Source organism: Triturus cristatus, chromosome 5_1, assembly GCF_964204655.1.
Source record: "Triturus cristatus chromosome 5_1, aTriCri1.1, whole genome shotgun sequence".
Taxonomy (NCBI): Eukaryota; Metazoa; Chordata; class Amphibia; order Caudata; family Salamandridae; genus Triturus; species Triturus cristatus.
In genome coordinates, this window is record NC_140587.1 from 771,687,007 (window position 1) to 771,710,704 (window position 23,698).

Sequence of the window (23,698 nt, forward strand, 5' to 3'; positions counted from 1 at the left end):
ACTGCCCTATTCCGGACGAACAACATGACAGCCATGTATTACATACAGAAACAAGGAGGCACACATTCTTTGCAGCTGTCCCAGCTCGCACAAAACATTTGGAGATGGGCCATTCCACAAAACATATACCTGCTTGCAGAACATCTTCCAGGAGTTCACAATCAGATTGCAGATCTGCTAAGTCGACAGACACAGTAGATACACGAATGGGAACTTCATCCCCAAGTTCTTCAACCCTTTTTCCAACTGTGGGGTCAACCACACATAGATCTGTTTGCCACACACGCAAATGCAAACCTTCGCCGCCAGGTTTTCACACCCGTTGTCCAAAGGCAATGCGATACAGATGAACTGGTCAGGCAGATTTGCGTACACTTTTCCGCCACTCCCACCAAGCTCAGACAACAGTCTCTCAATATGATCCTAATGGCTCTCACATGGGCACGCCAACTGTGGTTCACAACACTGCTGGAACTCTCAGTAGTTCCACACCAAAAATATAAAATAGACAACACTTGTCACTATTTAGAGTACCTGCAATTAAAGCCTCTATAGAGGGCCTTAAAAGAATAATTCCTCCCAGATTGCCACCCTCTCTGGTGTGGAATTTAAATATTGTTCTTACCAGGCTCATGAGTCCCCCATTTGAACCTCTACATAAATGTGAACTTCAGTTTCTCACATGGAAAGTAGCTTTCCTTGTCGCAATTACCTCTCTCAGGAGAGTAAGTGAGATCCAGGCTTTAACCATACAAGAACCATTTTTACAAATACATCGTAACAAAGTGGCTCTCAGAACAAATCCAAAATTCCTTCCCAAAGTCACCTCTGCTTTTCATCATAACCAATCAGTTGAGTTACCGGTGTTTTTTCAAAACCCAGACTCCGTAGCAGAGAGAGCTCTTCACACACTAGACATCAAAAGAGCACTACTTTATTACATTGACAGGACTAAACCTTTTCGAAAAACAAAACAACTGTTTGTAGCCTTCTCCCCACCTCATAAAGGTAACCCCATCTCCAAAGCTGGGATTGCGAGGTGGATAGTAAAATGCATTCATGTATGCTACCAAAAGGCTAAACGCACATTAACAATTCCCCCTAGAGCGCATTTAACGCGGAAACTAGGGGCTTCCATGGCATTCTTAGGGAACATTCCCTTAGATGACATATGTAAAGCAGCAACATGGTCCACACCACACACCTTCACCAAACACTATTGTGTTGACGTGCAGGCTAAACAACAGGCTTCTGTAGGCCAAGTTGTTCTTAAAACACTTTTTCAAACTACTGCAACCGTTACAGGTGACCATCGCTAGGGGAGACACTGCTGTACAGTCTATGCACAGTGTACGATCTGCAGCTCATATGCCTCGAACAGAAAATGCTACTTACCAGTATGCATCTGTTCTTGGCATGTAGAGCTGCAGATCCATACACGCCCACCCACCTCCCTGGAACATGTATCTGTTCCAGTATTATCTTAGATACATTCACATGGACATCTCTTCTATTTATTATTGACTCCATCATTTCCCATCATGGCGAAAAACAATCTGAGGATGGAGTCGATGCCCATGTGCACTATCGTCCAAGGGAGGAGTCATCTATCTCGTGACTACAAAAGACTTCTTCCAAGACAACAACAAGGTGCAAGCATCCGGGCCCAACACCAGATGGCGATCTATGCACAGTGTACAGATCTGTAGCTCTACATGCCAAGAGCAGATGCATACTGCTAAGTAGCATTTTCCTTTTCAGCTTTCAACTCGGGCAGCTAACTCATAAAATAATTTTCTATTCTGCACATCACCCTACATCCCTCATCGGGTTGTACTTATTTGCCATAATTGCCAAGTCTGATAATCACCCACCATTAACTGTGGCAGTACAATAATCAAGCTTTGGCAAGATTCAATCTCCCAATGGTCTGCAATGTGGGGCTAGCCCCGAGGACTTTCTTCATATTAAATAGACAGTAATTCCCTGCATTGCAGCGCTTCTGCCAGGGCGTACTGAGCACTCTCGGGGGAGTGTGGAGCTGGATTTTGGACTTAAATCCTCTATGTAACGTCTGCCATTAATTCTAATAGATAAAAGGTCACCTTCTTGCACATAGGCTTGTTGGGTGCCAAGTATGAGATTGATAGACAGTGGAGAAGCGGTCATCCTCATGAACTTGGCAACAAGGCTAAGGGTCTGAACAGCTGCATTGTGCTGGAGGCCGCTGATGCCCGCACAAACACTAGGAACTGGAGTGCTGGGTCGGGGGCAAGAGGGGATACAGGGGTTAACTCTGTACCTAACAAGAAATATATAGCTGCACTAAAGACATAGTGGGTGCTTAACGTATCTTATGACACAAGACACTGGGTCTGCATGCATATACTGAGAGACATGAGATGACTGCCTTGTTTGGCGGTCACATAGCTTTCTGCAGTGAATATTGTAATATATTCAAGTTGTCATGCGATTTGAGATCTTAAGAACAATGTGATCAGTATCATTTGTGTCAATAAACCTGTTTAGTAAAACTTAAAAAAAATTAAAAACGTAACCCAATCCAATGTCATGCAATCAAGTGTTTTTTCTGCCTCGCACATATCCACTGCAAGTTCCTCCTCCCAATCCTGGGTTACCCTATTACATAAAAAAACATGCTCCTATGACGTTTAACGTTTTACTCCCAAAGAAAATCAGCCAGATCTCTGGGTACTAATCTGGAAATCACTTTCTGAATTTAAGGACGCTGCTATGCTTGCTATTTTACTCTACAATTAGAGCATTTGTTAGTGGCATACAGGACACACACTGCCCAAGACCTATATCTGGTTCCCACCCACACATTTCTTCCTTGGTGGTTATCAGGAGTGGGCTAATTTCCATAGAAGCATCAATAACTCATTGGATACTAAAGAAGTGACACGCAAACTGCAGGCAGTTCAAAATGTGGCTGCACGCATGTTACTTGGGAACCCTAGAGTGCAATCAGCCAGACAGGGCCTGAGAGACCTTCATTGGCTCCCATTACGCAAAAAATAGAATTTACGTCATTATGCATTTTTCATTGTGCACTGCAAGGACAAGGTCCACCAATTCTATGCCAGTTTGCTTCCCCTTACATTCCCAATAGACCACTATAGTCTTAGAACCTCCATTTGGCCATAGCCCCCAGTGTTAAAAGAGCCTGTAGTGGAGGACAATCTTTCAGCTTAAATGCAGCTAAGCTCTGGAACTCTCTTCTGCTAGCTATTCGAGCGACAGATCAAGAACTATGCTTTCGAAAAGCCCTTAAAACCTGGCTGTTAACTAATAACACTCTCTAGATGGAATCCGGTTTGGTATGGTGCAATCGCTTCGTACCTAGCGCTGGGATGCCTTCGGGTCGCCGTGCGCTTAATAAATCCGATAGTATACTCAAAAGAAGGTCAATACTAACTGGAGTTTACCATTTTTCAACGGTTTATTACCTTTTAATAGCCTTTTGTAAGTTGGTGAGTTTAACTAAATTAGTCTTCTCCCAATACTCCTTGAGATGCGTTGCTCTAGCAGCAAAGGGTGTATGCTTAATGTTTTTGTAAATATCCTTAGATACCTTAATTTCGTTTTTGCATTTTGATCCATCAGTACTTGTTCACTAATGTTTACCCTTCACATCTCTATTTATCCACAGTAGTTAACAGACTTATGACTAAGTTCTACTCCTGTTTTCGGAATGTTTTCCTAACCCCTATGATGCAGCTGATATACATCTCTGACACCACCAGTTTAACCACACAGACCTCTCTGCCATCCTCTTTCAGCTCATCCTCGTCTTTTGAGAAAATATGCATCACTGTCTCCGATGTCCTTCTATAATCTGCATCGCGTTGCACTTTGATCTCAGCTTCCAAGGGGAGATAGCGCAAGGTTCACACCAAGACTAAAGCAAGCACCATAAAGGAATGTGGTCTGTCAATATCATGCCTAATTATTACCCAGAAGCATCATCATTCCAGTCAATTTGCGAATATGGGCATAAAATGGTAACACTGCAGTGCACCGTACTGTTCCTTCAAGACCTCTACCAAGTGCCAACCTTCCAATGCAGTGTTCACTGCTACTATCACTGTCCAAGACGTGTTCAGAACATTATTTTCTAAACACCCCCTTTCTCACAACACCAGTGAAGTCCCACAATTATTGGCAACACATTTGGGGTAACTAGTGATGCCATCCCAGTTCAGCGCAGGTGTATTAACAAGGTGCACTTTTCTATTATTCAGTTACCTCACTAAGTCCCTAGATGACGCAAGTGGGGATCACTTGGTACCCAGATTGTCTGAACATAGGTGGAATACCAAGTCAAAAAGCTCCCTCTCGGTCAATTTAGAGTTCTGCATTTTTTCAGGTCAGTGTCCTAGAGGAAGGTAACATCTATTTGCTTTCCTGTTAAATAGAAGTCAGTTTTGTCTCTTCTCTTGTCCGTCCATATCATTAGTTCAATTATAATCAGGTGCTTTATGGGTGCCCCTTGATGTGCAACTGAAGTCAACTCTGTCCACAACTTTCTTAAGCACCCTCAGTCCATTGTACCAGATATGTATACATTATTTTTCTACTTTCTCTCCAATATCAGTTTCTTTGTCATCGTTTTCGGAATCCCTCACAAATTCTAAAACAAACATATGCAATGACCCTCCACTCAACAAGAGCAATCATCATTTGTTTATGGGTTCTGAGCCCAGCCACCTCTTGGACAACTTACAATATCAAACATCCAGCCTCACTCAAACTAGTCTTTAAGATACAATTATTGCATGTTTCTGCCCTCTTTCTTGCCTGTGTGGCAAATGCAAGTATTTATTACCATTGTAAGTTATGTACATTAGGAAACTGGGAGACCTACACTACCATATGTTAGTTGTATTTTTCAAGTACCTAGGTACACCTCAACCTCCTCAATGTTGTTATGTTTTAGTTATTTCTATAGCGCACGACTCACTCAGGGGCACCTCAGCGCTTGCCTAGAAATAGAGCCTGAGAACTAGAAATCGGACCAGCAGCAAAAATTAAAACAGGAAAGCTTTTAGTTGTTTCTTGAAGGTGCTGTATATGGAGATTTTACACAGGGCCATAGGTAGTTTATTCCGGTATCTTGGGGCAAGATACGAAAAAGCTTTACCCCCTGTGCAACTCATACGTATAAGGGGTACCTGTAGAAGGCCTAATGTACTGGATCTAAGATTTCTGCACGGAACATGTTTTACGAGTTTCTTTTGCAGATAGTGAGGACTTCTACCTTGAAGAGCATTATAGGTGAGACAGCAAATTTTAAAGTATGATCTCTTCCTTACAGGTAACCAATGTAAGTCTCTCAACAAGGGGCCAGAGGGGGAACCTGCTGGGCGATTCAGAATCATTCTGGCCGCAGTATTCTGGATCATTTGTAATTTGGCGAGCAGGGTCTCTCCTACTTCGGCCAACAGAGCGTTACCATAGTCTAATCTGCTAATCACCATAGCTTGAACTAGAGTTCTACGGTGATTAGTGGGCAAATAAGGAAGGATTTTGCAGAGTAGACGTAAACTATAATAGCAGGAGCTGGTAGTGGCAGCAATATGGTCTTTCATTGTTAATGTCTGGTCCAGTTTTAGGCCTCATTTTTTACACACTGTTTAGGAACGGGAGCTGCTCCCAATTGTGAGGGCCACCATTCATCCGACCAGATAACTGAGGCTTTCCCCATTAGCATGACCTCGGTTTTTCCAGCCAGGGTTCAACTGGAGGCAGTTCTCCGTCATCCAGCTGGAGATTGCAAGCATACCGACGGAGAACCAAATTTTCTTTGCTTCAAGATTAGGGCCGATAGTAAACATAAACTGAGTATCATCAGCATATGAAATTATCTCAAAGCCTAGCTGTCCTACGATTTTTGCCAGAGGGGCCATATATATATGTTGAATAAAGTCGGGCTTAGGCAGGAGCCCTGAGGTACACCCCTATCCAGACGCATTTTTTCTGACAGGTATGGCCCTAACATGATGGTTTGCATTCTGTCTGACAAAGTGCTGCAGCCATTTCAAGGCTGTCCCTTGGATGCCACAGGAGTATAGTCTCTCCGCGAGCTTTGAGTGCGAGATGGTATCGAACGCCGCAGAGAGATCTAAGAGGATCAGTACTACTGATCCTCCAGCATCCATTGTCTGCCTAAGGGAGTCAGTCACGGCCAGGATGGCCGTATCAGTACTGAAACCCGGTCGAAAGCCAGATTGCGAGGGATCCAACATTTTATTAGATTCCAGGTATAGACTTAGCTGCCTGTTTATTATACTTTCCAACTGCTTGCCCAGTAAGGGTAGCAAGGAAATAGGGCAGTAGTTGCTGAGTACTCGAGGATCAGCCGTGGGTTTTTTCAATATTGGGCGTACAAACGCTTCCTTCCATGTTATGGGAATAATACTTGCTTTTATTGAATGGTTATAAATATTTCGAATTGCTGGGGCACAACTAGTGGCTAGGAGAGCCATTGTCTTTGGAGGACAAAGATCTTGAGGCGAGCCAGATTTGGCGATGGACAGTGAGTTGGAAACCTCCTCAAGCGTGGTTAATTTGAAACAGTCTAGGGTACTACCTTTCCTTTCCTAAGTTCCCTGGTCTGGTAGGAGATTCAAGGTTCTGAATGGCGGTAGATGGAAAGTTCGAGTAGATGTTAGATATCTTTTCTTGAAAATAGATTGCTAAAGAATTGCAGAACTCTTGAGATTCCATTGGGGATTGTCTACAGACTTGTGGGGATACAAAATCTCTTACTATATTGAAAAGGGCTTTTGGGGAATTACTGGTGTGTTCAATTTGGTTTATAATAAACAAACGTCTGGCTGATTTTAAATTCAGATGATAACTAGACACTGTTTGTACCGAGTCTGTTTTGAGGGTCCTTACTAACTCGCCAGAGTCTTTCCAATCTCTTACATTTGGATTTTTCAGTCTTTAGCTCCAGGGTAGCAGGGTTGTAAATCCGTACACCACACTACCAGTCGCCCAATGTACCTTTTTTGTTACATCCTCATGCGTTATACATCTGTTCGTCTATTGATGCTACCTCTCTCTTGGTAAATCAGATTTCCACATCTTCCCCAAAACTTTTTCTTCAACTCAGTCCCAAGCGTATTGTGTAGTGAGCAAACTTATGCCTTTTCAAACGTTTGTGTATACACCAACATATATTGTGCTTACCCCATGCTCTGAGGGGCCACATTTCTCAATGTCCACTGGAGAAGGTCTGACAAGAAGGAGCAAATTGGCATAAGCAGTGGCCATGTTGCAGTCTCTCCCCCAGCGATTTCCTCAACAGTGATTCATGCACTCTTTCAACACTGAATAACAGGATAGATATTTCTGTGGCAACCATCTTTCCACAAATGCCTATTGCACCTTCCTTCATTTTCTGCAATCTAGACTACAGTCGTGTTAGCTCATATTAAGGGCAGACTTCTGCATCCTCAGCTCTGTCTTCAAGCTGAAGCATTTTTTGCTAGGATGTCAGTCAACTTGCCCTTTGGTGGCTTGGCTGTGTCGTCCTACTCAGACATCTATTCCTCCATTTCTGACACCCTAGATGTCACTTTTTATAGCTTGTCTGCTAAGGGTCACCTTAGAGAAAGCCTCGCTGATCTTTTTTCCAGCAATTGCCAGATACTGACATTTAAAATATCTAACAAGATTGCATCAATTATGGGCGAAAACGCAATGAGAAGCCCTTGCTGTGCCTGTATATAACTGGGATTATCTGCTGCTCACTGTATTATGCTACTTGTTACATTATTGGTGGATAATAGTTTAATGTTTTAGATTATCTTCATGAAAAGGACTACATGTTTGAGCCTGTTTTTGGACAAGTATTTCAGAAGAAGGTTTTTTTTCTCCATATTTTTATTGATAAAACATTTTATTTATATTTTCACAACAAGGAAAGGGATTTCAATAATCAAAACTGATATAGAGTGTTAAAAACCTGTTTCTTTCTAACACACTTTCTGAACACATAAAAAAGGAACTGAATACACAAAGAGCATACTCACAGTAGGTAGGACATGTAACTATTTAACCAATGATTCCTCAATCAGAAAGTCTCTCTCTAGTATCCATTTGGACCAGATCCGATGATATTTAACGGGGCATCTTCTGGCTTTATGCACCTCCATGCCGAGGTGCACCTGTACATACCTCTCTTGGTGGGGCAAAGTTCTGCCATTTCCTGGCAATGTCACACTTATCAATTAAGTAGCCCAAACCAATCAACAAAAGTGAGCTACAACCACCTTCGATATCCAGCAGGGCAGCTTTATGGCAGAGTGGGAAAGTGTGACCGAATACGGTCTCCAAACATACATGCGCTCTTCACTAGAATTTGGCTGATTGGACAACCCCAAATAATGTGTAGGAAGGTACCCTCTGTGCTTGCACTGCCAGCAAGCAGCCGAAGAAGATCAGCCCATCTAAAAGTCTGAAAGGGTATAAGTACACACGGTGTATATATCTGAATTGTATAAGTCCAAGACGGGTAGAGATCGCCAGCACTGTAGGGGCCATTTTGGCTTCAATCCACTCTTCATTGTCCATGGCACCAAGATCCAACGTCTATCGTACTCTAAGACACAGGAAGGGGTTAGGGGAATTAATGGAGAGTGACCACTAATTCTGAGATATACTCTTTCTCTCTAGTTGTTCCATTACTGTTTCCCTTCCAATGAGTGGGAGCTGCCTACTCCACCCTGTCACAGAAAAAACAGTCATTTAGGGGCATTAATTACACTGCCCAATACTACAGTTGGAAAGTAGGAATACCAAGGCAACCATCAATTGTGGCTTGCGTATATTCAGTGAGGGATATGGGAGAGATACCACTCTCCCATAGAAAACGGGTCAAGGAGTGGTGTATTGTATAGAGAAGAAATCCTTGGGGGAGTGGTTATGGGTAGTTCTGAACAGTGTATAAGATACAGTGCAGGGAAATCATTCGAAACTGGCTCCTCATCCCATAATAGTGATGAAAACTTGGCTCAGTTCCCAAGATCATGCTGGATTTTAGTCAGTAATGGGGCAATATTAAGGCTCCAGCTTAACCATGGGTCAGGTGTCACTATCATGTCTAGATATTTTAGGTGGGTTGGGCCCATCTTGAATTTTGATATGTGGACATGTTGGTGGGGTCACCAACAAGTGGCATGTAGATTGCTTTCCCCCAGTTCACTCTTAGGCCCGAGGCATTCCCATACACCTGTAGTATGTGAAAGACTCTGGAAATAGAGCCCTGCAGGTGTTGTACAAGCAAGAGGAGGTTGTCATTTCACAAGAAAACTCTGACTTAGAGACCCCCTCCAAACAATCAATCAATCATTTGTAAAGCGCACTACATACCCGCGAGGGTCTCAAGGCGCTGGGGGAGGGGGGGTGCTACTGATCGAACAGCCAGGTCTTGAGTATAATCCTGAAGGTTAGCAGGTCTTGGGTCTGTCGTAGGCTCAGTGGGAGGGTGTTCCATGTCTTGGCGGCGAGGTGGGAGAAGGATCTCCCGCCGGTGGTGGTTCTTCGGATGCGCGGGACGGTGGCAAGTGAGAGGTCGGCGGAGCGTAGCTGGCGGTTGGGGATGTAGAATGAGAGCTGTCTGTTGAGGTAGGCTGGGCCGGTCTTGTGGAGTGTTTTGTGTGCGTGGATGAGGAGCTTGAAGGATATCCTCTTGTTGACGGGGAGCCAGTGCAGGCTTCTCAAGTGGGGGGTGAGGTGACCACGTTGTGGTATGTCGAGGACCAGTCGCGCCGAGGCGTTTTGGATGCGTTGTAGTCGTTTGATGAGCTTGGTCGGGGCTCCCGCGTAGAGGGCGTTTCCGTAGTCGAGTCTGCTGCTGACGAGGGCCTGGGTGACTGTCTTTCTTGTATCTGTCGGGATCCATCTGTAGATCTTGCGGAGCATGCAGAGGGTGTTGAAGCAGGAGGAGGAGACGGCGTTGACTTGCTTGGTCATTGAGAGCGTTGAGTCGAGGATGATTCCCAGGTTGCGTGCGTGGTCGGTGGGTGTCGGGGCTGCCCCCTGTGCCGTTGGCCACCAGGAGTCGTCCCAGGCTGAGGGGTTGGAGCCGAGGATGAGGACCACCGTCTTGTCCGAGTTCAGCTTCAGGCGACTGATCTTCATCCAGTCGGCGACGGCCTTCATTCCTTTGTGGAGGTTGGCTTTGGCGGTGATGGGGTCCTTGGTGAGGGAGAGGATCAGTTGAGTGTCGTCTGCGTAGGAGATAATGTTGAGGTCGTGCTGTTGGCCGACGTGTGCGAGCGGGGCCATGTAAATGTTGAACAGTGTCGGTCTGAGGAAGGATCCCTGGGGTACGCCGCAGATGATCTCGGAGGCTTTGGAACGGAATGGGGGAGGCGGACGCTCTGGGTTCTGCCGGAGAGGAAGGAGGTGATCCATTCCAGAGCCTTGTCTCGGATCCCTGCGGCGTGGAGGCATGCCCGTAGTGTGCGGTGGCAGACGGTGTCGAAGGCGGCGGAGAGGTCTAGGAGGATGAGTGCTGCGGTCTCACCGTTGTCAAGCAGGGCCCTGATGTCGTCGGTGGCGGCAATGAGGGTAGTCTCGGTGCTGTGGTTGCTGCGGAACCCTGACTGGGAAGGGTCCAGGATTCTGTTTTCTTTGAGGTAACGGGTTAGCTGTCTGTTGACGATTTTCTCGATGACCTTGGCCGGGAAGGGGAACAGAGAGTTGGGCCGGAAGTTTTTGAGGTCTCCAGGCCAAAGGAGCCCCCAGAAACCGGTGTGTCATCTGAAGCGCTCAGAAGAAGATGCATCACAAGGGCAAAGAGTGGCAAGAGGGTACATCTCTGACGCATGCCGTGGCATATTTTAATGGAGCGGACAGGGTGCCGTTTAAGGACCTGAGAACATGGGGAGGAGTAGGCAGTGCTCAAAATATTTCGGTTTCAATATTAATAAGTGAAACTGGTCTTTACAATGAGCATGAGTGTGGGAACGCCCCTGGTTTTGGGATAACTGGGATGGTGGCACCTCGCAAGTCGTATGGCAACTCACCCCAGTCCCACATATGCCGCAAGAAGGTGTGCAGCAATAAAGAGGAGAACTCTTTGAAACATTCCAGAGGGATGCTGTTTGGGCGGGCGTTTTACCTGCTGGCATGTCTTAGATTGCTGTATTTCCAATTCAGTAATAGGTAGGTCCAGCTCCGTGCTACAGGGGGCTGAAAGTGATGGAATGGAGAGGTCAACAGTAATTGGAGATTCCTGTCCGATATGGATTAGCAATTGTTCTGCATAGAGATCTTTGAAATGCTTTTCATAAGATTGTGCAATATTTGCGGCGTCAAGCGCAGTGCGACCCCAAGGATCCATGACCACAGGTACAAATCTCGTCTCCAAGTGTTTGCTGGCCAACCAGAAGAGCTTGCTAACTTTACCGCCCACTCGTATATTTTGCATTGTGTGAGGAGCTATGCATATTTAGCTGCCCCCATTAGGTTGTTTTTGACGACATCCTAGTAGAGAGGAAAGACTGTAAAGTATCACCCCTGGGGTCCTCTGCATACTGGGCCTCCAGGAGACACAGCTGAACTTCTAGGTTATCCAGCTACTGCTTCCATTCTCTTTCCTTGACTTTAGAAAATGACATGGCTTTTTATGTAGCAACTGTTTTAAAGGCCTCCCACAGTATCACACGGGAGAAAATCAAATCTTTCTTAACCTCAAAGTATTCTATTATATCGTTGTTGAAGAGGTCAGAAAGGCGAGTGTCCTGAAGCCACAAGGCATTCAGTATCAAGATTATTACCTGACATCCCCAGGTTTTCGGAGGCGCAACACTACAGGGCAATAATAAGAAAGGTGAGTCTGAACCTGCAATACTGCCATGATATAAATATGAAGTAAATGCAACACGGTGAGCACTCAAGTAGTGCGTGAACTGTCTGGTATTCCATAACATCTGCCATAGTTACAGGCCTCTAGAATAGATGAGCACGATGCCCTAACCAAGGGCTCAGTGCCACTAGCTGATGTGAGTACGCATACGCCTGAGTTTGTAAAGCGATTGGAAAAATTAAGAAAAGTCTTTCAGGGGGTTGGCGAAGGTTCTCTGGATCTCAATCTTGGAGATAGGCATCAAGGATGAGCATCCTCTTGTAGGACCTTGTACTGGGGTGTTGCACGCATCGTCTTAATAAGGATTTAAAGTTAACCCTCAGCCTGGCCGGAAACATAAGAGCACAGGTTAATTCAATGGCCTTCACCTTTTGTTTCACTTTAACGAAGAAGCAACATTTCTGCACTGCATGTGCATAGTCCAAGAAAAGCATGATTATATTTTCATACTGCATGGAACCTGCAACCTGTGCTGCCTTAAGAATTGCATCTCAGTCCCGGTGTTTGAGTATACAGGCTATGACGGGTCTGGGAGGAGCGCCGGGGCAGTTGCTTTTGCAGCAGGGTTCTATGTGCTCACTCAAGGATGAAACGCTGGTTGAGACTGTCCTTAAGTTCTCTTAAGTGCAGCCAGGTGGTGAGGAAGGTATCCATGGCCGCTTCCTTCAGGCCCACTATTCTGATGTTGTGCCTTGCCCTCTGTTCCTCATACTCAACCCTGTTTTCAAGGAGCTTGAAGACAGCTAATAACTTGGCCAGAGTTGTCTGCATGGTCTGGGTTTGATCCTCCAGAATTGCATCTCGGCCTCCCCAACTCTGTCCAGTGTTGTGGAGGCCCTGCTGCAGCAGCGTCCTGTCCACACAGATTTCGTCCATGTTCCCCTTTAAGGGCCATTTTAGGGTCTCTGATGGTCTGTAGTCTGTGCCAGAGGCAGTTGTTTCCTCTGCAACCAGTGGTGCCCCACCAGATGTTGCCGCTGCACAGCCTTTTAATGCCCTAGTGTTTCAGTCCATTTTGGTCTGGGATTGGCAGCAGAGTTTCTCCTCAACCATCACACCCTATTCCCCTCTAAGCGCAGTTGTTTCACAAGACGACGTGCGCTTTCTCCCCTTATCAATGTTCGTATCTGGTTTCAGGTGGCAGTTGGGTTACCTATGCCCAGAAAACAGGGGCGGGGGTTCCCCCAACAGAGAAAGGGCACCTCACTGCCCAGAGAGAGGGAGGGTGCAGCATAAGACATCACTGAAAGAGTCACAGGGCTGCTGGTGTTTGAGCTGTGGACTTGAAGATCCGGTGGGCCCGAGCACACCATGGTCACTGACTGTCTGATGTCTGGAATTTAAATGCTGCTTTAATCTTTGCCTCTTGGACATCTGAGAGGCGGCGAGCACACAAAAAGTAGCAGTCGGAGTAGTATCCACGTCTCCATTCTAGGGAAAGGACCAGCCCTACTGCTTCCAAAGAAATAAGCCTCTAGACTTTCAGCAAAACTAGTTGGGGTGCCAATGAGTGCAAAGCTGGTTTGGGGGGGGAGTGAATGGGGAGCTCTCGATTTTAGCCATTTTTCTTTAATAAAAAAAAAAAAAAGCCAGCAAAGGTGGTTATCAGGTCCAGTGGTGGTTGTTGATTCCGGAGAAAACAGGCATGTTTATCCTTCTTCTCTTCATGTGCTGGTTTGCACCTGAGGAGGGGGTAACTGCCTCTCCTTGTGGTCTCTAGTGAAAAGCTCAAACAAACTCTTCCCATCACAAGTTAGACTCCTACCTTTTTGAAACAGAAGGGGGATGGGAGCACACTGCTACCTCCCAGCACAGTTCGCCCCTTTGCATCCTGGTACATGCAGTTCAATTTAAATGCTTACTTGAAATTTGCAGAGTGTCTCACCAAAGTTGGTGCAGGTTAGTGCTGTTAATCTCTAGACACATGTGTTTCTGGATTTCATCCTTCTTCAGCAGAGATAAAACGAAATTCTCTGGGGTTTGCTGAGAAAGCTGCCACAATCCTCTCAGGTCTCTGTACCTCTCCCTGGCGCACAGGTGCCTCCCATGAGCTCGTCAGCCCAGTGGCTCAAGGGAGCCTTTTTGAAACAGAAGGGGGATGGGAGCACACTGCTACCTCCCAGCACAGTTGACCCCTTTGCATCCTGGTACATGCAGTTCAATTTAAATGCTTACTTGAAATTTTGCAGAGTGTCTCACCAAAGTTGGTGCAGGTTAGTGCTGCTAATCTCTAGACACATGTGTTTCTGGATTTCATCCTTCTTCAGTAGAGATAAAACGAAATTCTTCTGGGGTTTGCTGAGAAAGCTGCCACAATCCTCTCAGGTCTCTGTACCTCTCCCTGGCGCACAGGTGCCTCCCATGAGCTCGACAGCCCAGTGGCTCAAGGGAGCCTTTTTGAAACAGAAGGGGGATGGGAGCACACTGCAAAGGGGCGAACTGTGCTGGGAGGTAGCAGTGTATCCTTGTATCATTGGGAAGAGCAGTGAGTTAGCTGTAACCAGCTACTCCAAACTGGTGCAGCGTCTGAATTTGTAAGGAATCCACTTAGGTTCCAGTAGATCTTGGTTTACTCTGGTTTTCAGAGTACTGATTCCATGGTGATGACAGACATGCCATAATTTCACCATGGCTTATGGATCTGACTGAGACAGTCAGGAACTTGTTGCTGGAGTTCATTCCTTTTCTACCAGAAGTGACAGGGAGTTGGAATGGGCAATAAGCACACCATCTTTGGTCAGGTGGTACCAGTGTCCATGCCCTTGACCAGTCTGTATGAAGGCAATGACTCAGAGACAACAGGCCAAAACGCCAAAATCTATTTCATGCCCCATTATGGTCTGGGGAGAGTTATTGGTTCCAGACATGGCAGACTACACAGATTTACTAGGGAGTGCCAGCAGGCAGCCTCCCAAAGTTGGATTTTGGAAATAAATGTCTGTAGCTAACAGTTATTTGACTTTTCATGATCTCAACAGCAGTACAGTAATAATCCTGTTGAAAGGAGTAGGCCTTTGAATTGTGGAGTTTTCTATTGTTGAGTAAAAGAGTAACCAAATTATTATTATTATTATACATTTATAAAGCGCCTGGTTACACCAACGGTGTGTCCCCGCGCTAAAGAGCAAATCCTGCAAAGCATCTGCCAGGGGACTCAGTATGTTATTATAATGCATATCAGAATGATTAAAGGAACAAGGTGGCAGTGCTACTGTGCCAGGGGCATTCAAACCTATGCTTTGCAACAGTGTTGGTGGCCCGCACACAATGACTGCTTACTGCACCATAACCCCAAGAAAAGGCATTATGCCTGTGGACTGAGACGCTGGACTTACATTGCCAAGACTTAAACCTGAAACACTAAACAATGGCTGATACGTTGAACTGCCTTTGGGGTTAATGGAGATATGTTGACCATACAGTATGGAGCAATTATCTTCTGTCATCTAATGTAAAAGTGTACAACAGTTTTTGTGTACTCAAAGCTGACTTCAATGTTGAATTTAACTGGAATGGATCTCCGTTGACAGAGCCATCTACTGCATTTCAAAACTGACAATCCTTTTATTTTCACTGGAAAGAGTTGCATTGTGCATTACTCGCTCCAGAAAATTCATTTTAGAACTGCAAAGGTCGAGCATTAATATCTAATTACAAGAAATGGATCCAAAATCTAGTAATCATATTAGCAAAGAATTATGTTATGACTGAAAGAATTCCACATCAGAAGAATAAGATGAGATAACCATCCATTAACAGATTTATATGGAGTGGGATAACTGTTTTTTAAACTTCCTTCAAGCAGTATAAAAAGTATTGTACTCTCATCTGCAGTTGAATTGTCACACTGTTCTAGAGGACCCTTTTCTAATGGTTAAGACATTATTATCAGTATAACAAAAAGTGCAACTGAGATGAGATTATACATATTCAAGTCAAATAATAACAAATCCACAGCAGTACAGGGTCTATGCACTGGTTATTAATTGGGCTTGTCAATCTCAACTATTTTATTAATTAAATGTTTATTAAAAAAGTCTTCCTCTTAAAAACATAAAATTGAACCATTTTAAATACAGCAATAGATGAACAGTTTCTACCACCCAATTAGCTTGACACACATCCTTTCTTATGAGATCACCTAAACCAATCGAGTCCTTGTTGACCTATTTTAGAAATCACCAGCAGCTATATGCAGAAGTTCTATGCAGAGCATCTCAAAGTGAAACTATCCACCTACATCTAAGTGAGGTGACCTTCTATAAATTGCTTTTCATCTGCTCAAACTATGGTTGCACAACCTAATACAGCTAGTGCAATAAGATGTTTGAGATTACTCAAACTCTATTCCTTCAACAGTCAATCTTTTCAGTACGGCCAGAAGGTAAACTCAATATCATGTCTACGTCTATTGAATTAACTGAAATTATCCAGATATATTTTTCAATAAAGTATGGTTACTGATTTTTCATTTAGGTCTTACCCTGTAGCTAATTCCTTCACCAATTCTAAAAGCTAAAACATGAATACCCTTTCTCAAGAACACCACAGTCTTTTCTCATTCACACATGGGTTTCATAGTACAGTTTAAGGGTTCTCACCTTAAGCATATCCAGAGAAAGTTGATGTGCAGGGGGATAAATACTCTCTAGGGTGAGTAGTTGACATGCCTTAAATAAACAATCAAAAAAAGTTAATATCTTCAAACCGAAAGGAGAAAGAAATCGGTGTCTGTTTAAGCAACAGTTACTATATACTGGCTAAAATATGGCAAGCACAAGAACACTTTAGTAGCTTTAAATGGAGATCTCTATACTAATAATGACCACACATCTACTGTTTGTTTTCAAAGTCATAACACATTCTGGACTATATTACTGCCTCAAGATATAACAAGCAATAATACAGGCAATAAAAAGACAATATGCATGCAGTCTCTGTATCCTCCTTCGTACTGGCAACCACAATCATTGGGGGACTGGCGGAGCAAAACGGACTACTGTTAGATGGTTTTAAAAAGCATAGGCCTAACAACATCCATCTTTTGTCCTTTGGAGTCATTGTTTTTTTTTTTTTTTTTTGAAAAACCTTTATTAGCATTTCAACCAATAACAAGTATGGGCCTACAACCCCCCGGGGCCGGCCGCTAAGCAGTCAAAGCAACAAAGATCCAATGTTGACACAGGCAGAACCTCGGGGAGCAGAATCTCCATGCTAATATATTCTCGGCCAGTGAATGGCGCAAGTAGGACACCAGGATTAAGAAGGCTTTCATTTTATAATAGGGAAAGACGAAAGGATCAGGTGCCAAACAATTTCCCAGCAGCGAAAAATGGCAGGCAGAATAACAAACGTAAACAATAAACGGCAATCTATCGAGTCAATGGCGCTAAAACAGGAAGTGCAGGATGTAGAGAAGTGTCATGACCAGTTGCGCCTGCAGTCCCATGCCCTAAAGCCCAGAAAACACCCCGGAAATTGTGGCACACATGAAAAAGCAATGCTTCACAACAAAGGAGTTGTACCACGCTGATCCCAGAAAGAAAAACAAAGAAGAATCAGAGAAAAGAAAAAAAAAAAAAAAAAGGAGGCCATGGAAAAAAAAAAAGGGTAAAGACTAAAGAATCCCCTTCCCCAACCCCCCACCCTGCACCTCTGCAGATGAGTACGGCCCCCCCCCCCCAGCAGTGTGCCTGTCGCCCTGGAACCAGACCCGAAATATAGAAGAACAGAGAAAAGGGAGTAAGAAAAGAACCCCACCAGACGGGGGGGTAGAGGGAGTATTAATAAACTGGAGGAGGGCCTTCAAAACATGCCCCCGGCTTCTCCCTCCCGCACGGTAAGTTTTCCCCAAGGCAAACAGTAAGCAGCACAAAATCGACCATGTCAAAGAAAGATGGGGAGCATTATGCACCAATTATACTAATAGCTATGCCATGAGAGCACGCAACCCCTGAGCCCGCCCGTCTACTAGATGACCACTCCTGAAGGATCCGCCTTATCCTTGACCACTCTTTGCAAATCTGCCCATGCATACCCCTCGACCCAGCGCCATGTCCAATGTTACAAGGTAAAGGAGTGTCCAAAAACGACCGGGACGCGACGCACACAGGTGGGGTGGAAGTCTTTGAGTACCAACACAGTCCGCATCATGGAGTGACATCTTTCCCAGTGTTGCCCCAGGATCTGCACTGCACACAAGGTCCAGGAAGGCGGAATCAGCCAGAGCAGACAACTGTTGCTTGAATTTTCCCTGGGTCGCCGGAGGCCGTGCACGGGACGAGGCCACCACCTCCCACTCAGGTCCAATACCTCCGGAACAGATCAGACCCACAGCCAGCCGATCACACGGAAGCATACTGTCCGGAGTTTCCAGCTGTTCATTAATCTCAGGGGTGGCCGCGACATTGTCCTCCTGTGTGCAGTGTGGGAAGTCCCTGTGTACCTGAGGACAGGCAGGCCGCAACTGTCCCGACGCTGATGCCACACCATCGAGCTTACTCCCCAAGACCCCGATGCCATAAACCAAGGTGGAATGAAGGGCACCGAGAGCCTCGAGGAGGTCGCCGTACCCCAGCACAGCTCTCTGCGATCGCTCCGCCACACTCCCAAAAGTCACACACTCCCAATCCTGCTGTGACCCGGTGGACAGGATGGTAGGCCTCATCATAACAAGATGGCCGCCGGGTAGGCCCGACCCGTATTGGGACCGGGACCCAGGGACAAGCGCCTCAAGGTCCACGTCGCTGGAAACAGGGTTCCGGGGGCAGGCAAAAATTATCCGTTGTGTGGTCACGGGCAACAGTCGTCCCCACCACGGACCAGCGCCCGCGAAAATCCGGGAGCAGCCCGCAAGAATCAGGGCGAGTTACGGGCGGCGTCCGGACAGCTCACCGTCAAAGGCAGGGGCAATCACCGGATAATCTCAGAATTGCCACCCCGGGCATGCACTCGGTCCGCTACGCTTAGCGGTAGGGACGACCACGGCGAAATGTAAGCCGAGGTGTGCACCGCTCCGGAGGTCCGACTCCACCCAGTCACCACAGGCCGCTGTTGTTGAATTGCCACCCGGCCAAGGCGTCCACTCGAGGTCCTGGCTCCAGGGCTGCACGGGCCGCAAATTTCAAAGGCACATTTCTCCGGCGGTACCGCCGCCAGAAACTTCGGAGTCACACGGTCGGTTGCCGCTCTCATTCACAAATACGAGCGCGTAGCGCAGGCTGAGGATCTCATGCAGGATATCCGTGCGGGATGCGGAGGTTCACGGAGCCGGGAGTCTACGCTGCCGTCCCGGTCGCCATCTTGGCTCCTCCCCCTTGGAGTCATTGTTAACTCTTATGTGATTGACATTATGTCATTAAAACAGTGTGTAAAAGTTATTTCAATTTGTCACACAGTGGAGGAAGGCAACGTTAGCATATAAATATCCCAGGCCAGGTCCATTTGAGTGAATCCTCAAGTCCATCATTAAGGACAGTCAGAATTAAATAGAGATTCTGACGCTCCCTCACTGAAGGTGATCTATAATAGTAGTCGGGGCCTTGCTCTATTGCACTGTATGTCATCCCTGAACTTCCTGTTTTTATGTGTTTCCTATTCTGCTATCATGCTATTTTGACCACAGGACTCCAGAACAGATGCTACAATGTATCTTTATTGCACTCCACTCACTTTGTAATATTAATGTAAACATTTGCCTTCTTCATCTAAGGGTAACAGAAGTTTAGATCGACTTATGTTCTTTACTGATACCAACGGGGGGGGGTCCAATAAAGCTAACACTCCAGAGCATCTCTACATCTCATTCCATCAGTTAGGCTTGCAGTAGAGAAACAACAGCAACCAGAGCATACTTATTTATACTTTTGCTCAAGAACTAAAGAGTCAACACAGGATTAGAAATCTTACCTACAGGGAAATCATACACCCACAAATGTCTTTTTGAAATGCCATTAACACCATTGTAAATTATTTAAAAGGTATGGAAGATTTCAAATATCAAAGTAGCTAATTGAATGAGTCTTAAATGTGGGTCACTGACAGTTATACAGGTATTAAATACATGAAATAACTTGACTACCATTTCAAAGCGCTACTGTCAACCCCCTTAATACAGTGGCTGGATTCAATAGAGCACCATTTAAAATACGTACCAGAGGCTTGGAATCACTGAGGACATGATACTGAAGGAACTGGTGCAGCATGTAAAAGAGTTTGTGGTGGACGAGGGTTTTGATGACTAACTCATACAGGTAATGCTGTAAGTAGAAGATTAGAGAAAGTTTTAGCTGATGGTATTTGCCAAGTGGGAACATTCAGAGAAAAATACTGCCTTTTAAAACCATAACGTACTGTAAGTGCTCATTTAAAATATACTACACTCTATTAATATGGAGGAATTTGCAAAACAGATCACTTTAAACTGTAAAGTACTTCGATTTTAGTCTAAATGTTATCAAAATCCTTTAGTTGCAGTGTTAGCCAAGGCATCAACAGTGCTGTCGTTTTATGCCGTAAAGCAAGATCTGATACTGGGGTCCTAATTCACTTAGAGGTTATTGGATTCCAATTTGACAACTGGAGTCATTTACTACTGAGTGCCCTGAGGCCAATGTACAACTGGACCAAAAACTGGATATCCAACCCCCTTTTGCACTCAACGTTCTCAGGGTAGTGGAGCAGAACAGGCCAAGGCTTACTAAAGGAGACAACGTAGGTTAGACACAGAAAAATGGCTCTTAATAATTTACTATCCAGTCAGTGCTTTACTTTATAAAAAGAAAGCACTTTAATAGACATACACAAAATATACTACACTTAAAAAAATCATATACAACGGAATTCGGTACTCTTGATTACTTCCGAGCCTCAGATCAGACCCCAAACTCCAAATCATACACTGTATGTTAACGTTAGATTCTATCACTAAGGTTAGCCTAGGGCAGTGTTCAGAGCCACCAGTTTCAACTTTAGGTGTTGGCACTGGACAGTGCAAAGTGCGCACCCAAACCCTTGGAAGCAGATGGCCATTCTTAAAGGGTACTGGAATGACATTTGGTACCCAGTGTCTGTTCACAGTACACTGGATTCCACTAGTCCATAGACTAGTCAGTGGTGTGGGAGGATTGCATTTTGTTACACCAGAGTCTTCGCGGTATGGCAAAAGAAGGTTTAATGTCGTAACTTGGAAGCCACTGTTTGCAGTTGGAATTGTTCATGGACCCCAACAGGTCCAGAGTTATGGACTTCAGTAACCGGTGCAACTTAGAAAAGGACTGGGGGTTGAAATGTGAATATCTTGAGAACTGTGTAAGCTGTAAAGATATGGTAAACAAACCTCGATTCACAACAACCTCCGATGACGTGCCAAGGGTTGAACCCAAAGTAACCCTGGAAGCCACAGAGATGCTCAAAGTCACACACAGGTTTTCATGTGGCGCAGACACGTGCAGTGAGGAAACAGGCAATAGCTGTGGGAAAATGTTTTGTAAAATGCAGTCAGGAAGCCATCAGGCTATATTGCAATGCCTTCAAGGCCTTGTATACTTATCTCAAGCCAATGGGTTCCTTCTATGGAATCCTTGATGTCCTCTGACAAGGTCAACCAGGAATAGCAATCTAATTGGGACCGGATGTCTTCATAACACTCTACCCATCCCTTATCTTTTTGCCTTTCCCTCCACACCAAACTATCTGGAATACCTGTTGCTCCTGTTTTGGCTGTTTTTATGAAGCTGCTTATTTGTTTGACTATTCCACAGCACGTTCCCCTGACGAAGGACCGTTCTGGTCCGGAATTTATTGGGAATACCAACTGTGCTCAAAGAAGGAAAAAGCAGCAATTGGCGATTGCTTATATGGATTTGAATCATGGATTTTTTTATGAATTGTCTGGTTTGACCTATTAAATTAGAAAATTAAAATGAAGCAAAAAGTAGTTTGGAAGATTTCACATTGAATGCATTGATTGGTGAAAATCTGAGAAGGCTGTAGAAGTGTTCTGCGCTTTGGGACCATTTACAAGTTTGGGAATAAGAATTATTCATCTTCGCTCTGATGTAACGCATTCTCTTAGGCTATATTGAGTCCTGTATTGTTACAACTCTTATAAAAGTATTGTCCAAATTTCAAAATGGCAGACTCCACTGTGTTTGTTCTATAAACTCTTAGCTGGCCCCAGATCATTGCTAAACATCAGTCTCAAGCACTTCTAACTTTTCTGTAACTTTTCCTGACTTTAGTCACACTTAATGACTATGCCCCATGCTATGGCCTAAAGCACTACAGGTTGTAGTGTATGACATTTTTCCCAGTTTATTATGGAAGAATTATTTTTTCTCTTTTGCCAACGATGTCTTATGAACCAGATCCCTAAAGACATTCAATTGGAATCTTTGCCACGGATATTCCAACAAGTGTGTGATCCCAGAGATAGATAGATAGATAGATAGATAGATAGATAGATAGATAGATAGATAGATAGATAGATAGATAGATAGATAGATAGATAGATAGATAGATAGATAGATAGATACGCGCCTAGGTCATTGACCTGAGAAGTGAGTGGGTCACCAGGACACGGTCAACACAGGAGAGGGTGTGTGTGAATGTGAGAGTGTCTGTGAGAGCATGTGTGTGTGTACAAATATGTGTGGTTATGAGTAACTAAGCCCAAATGAGCTGCGCTTCTGCTCCTCCAAAAGAATGATCAATTTTTGCTGCTGGTTGGTACCAAATATCGTTAATGGAGGCTTGCCTCTGTTGCCCAGAAATCTGACCTTGTGAGGCAATACTTCCTCTCAAGGGGCCATGGATCCATGAGTGCCATTTTTGTGTAGCCCATTAGATATTGGTCAAAAGCACCAGATAACCCACACTCTGGGCTGAACCAAACGTTTAATCTGTGATGCCTTAGAGTGTGGGCTTAGCCAATTGTTACACCTAAAATGCAACTATTTGTTAAGCCACTCAGACTTTATCTGTTCTTCAGTGTGTCTTGACCCAAGTGAATCCAAGACTCTACTCTCAGGCATTAGCTGTGCTGAGCGCACACCTGTGTGCTTTCTTACAAGTGTCCTTCCTCCCTGCCTGGCAGACAACTGGTGAATATTACCTGCACTTAAAGCCCCATATAGAGGTCCGCCTTCTTTGATCTAATTCCAGGGCCCTCTGGGGTGGGGGGTCAGGGGGGTGAATCAGTCAGACATCTGAGCATCTCAAGCCCGTCTCTCTGGCAGGGTGTGATCTCTGCTCCATGCCCTCCAAAAACAGGTAACCTGCCTTACTTGCCTGTGCTGTAGGCTGCCTTGTTCCTTCTGCCACTGCCATAACATTGGTTGGTTTTGCTAGTGACCACCCTGCAAGTTGCCCATAAACTCCATAAGATGGCACCCGCAAACCCCCCCCATGCCTTTGGGACCTGCCATATTGCATGCAATACTCCCAAAGCAAGGGGTTTAGCCCACCTTCAGTTGGTGCCCCTGGCTAGCTCCCCCATCTTGTTGCTTGGGCTTCGGATTACACCCTGGAGAGATCCTACGCCTCTGCCACTATGGTGCTTCCTTCATGCGACGTCTGGAAGGGCACTCAAGTTCTTTGTCCCACCGGGGCTAATCAGTTGTGCTTCTAGTTAAGCAGGATGTCTCACCCAGATGCCCCGAGTTCCCGCATTTCTTCCAAGCCAGGGTAAGCTCTAGGATCTCCATGTGCCACATTAGTAGCTTTAAGTAGGTCCGGTGGGGGCAATTCTCCAGCTCTTAGTGAATATCTCCAAGCTAGGCTCAACCGGTAGTC

At 45.1% G+C, this 23,698-nt stretch overlaps 1 protein-coding gene across 1 annotated transcript in view; it reads right to left on the reverse strand.

Moving 5' to 3' along the window:
• RMC1 (regulator of MON1-CCZ1) overlaps nt 1–23,698 on the reverse strand; it is a 238,616-nt gene that overhangs the window by 33,386 nt on the left and 181,532 nt on the right. The window contains exons 17-18 of the mRNA XM_085605759.1: nt 20,059–20,163; nt 16,507–16,575 (exon numbers count right to left, since the gene is read on the reverse strand). Coding sequence (XP_085461885.1) covers nt 16,507–16,575; nt 20,059–20,163 — 174 coding nt within the window. The remainder of the gene's footprint in view (nt 1–16,506; nt 16,576–20,058; nt 20,164–23,698) is intronic.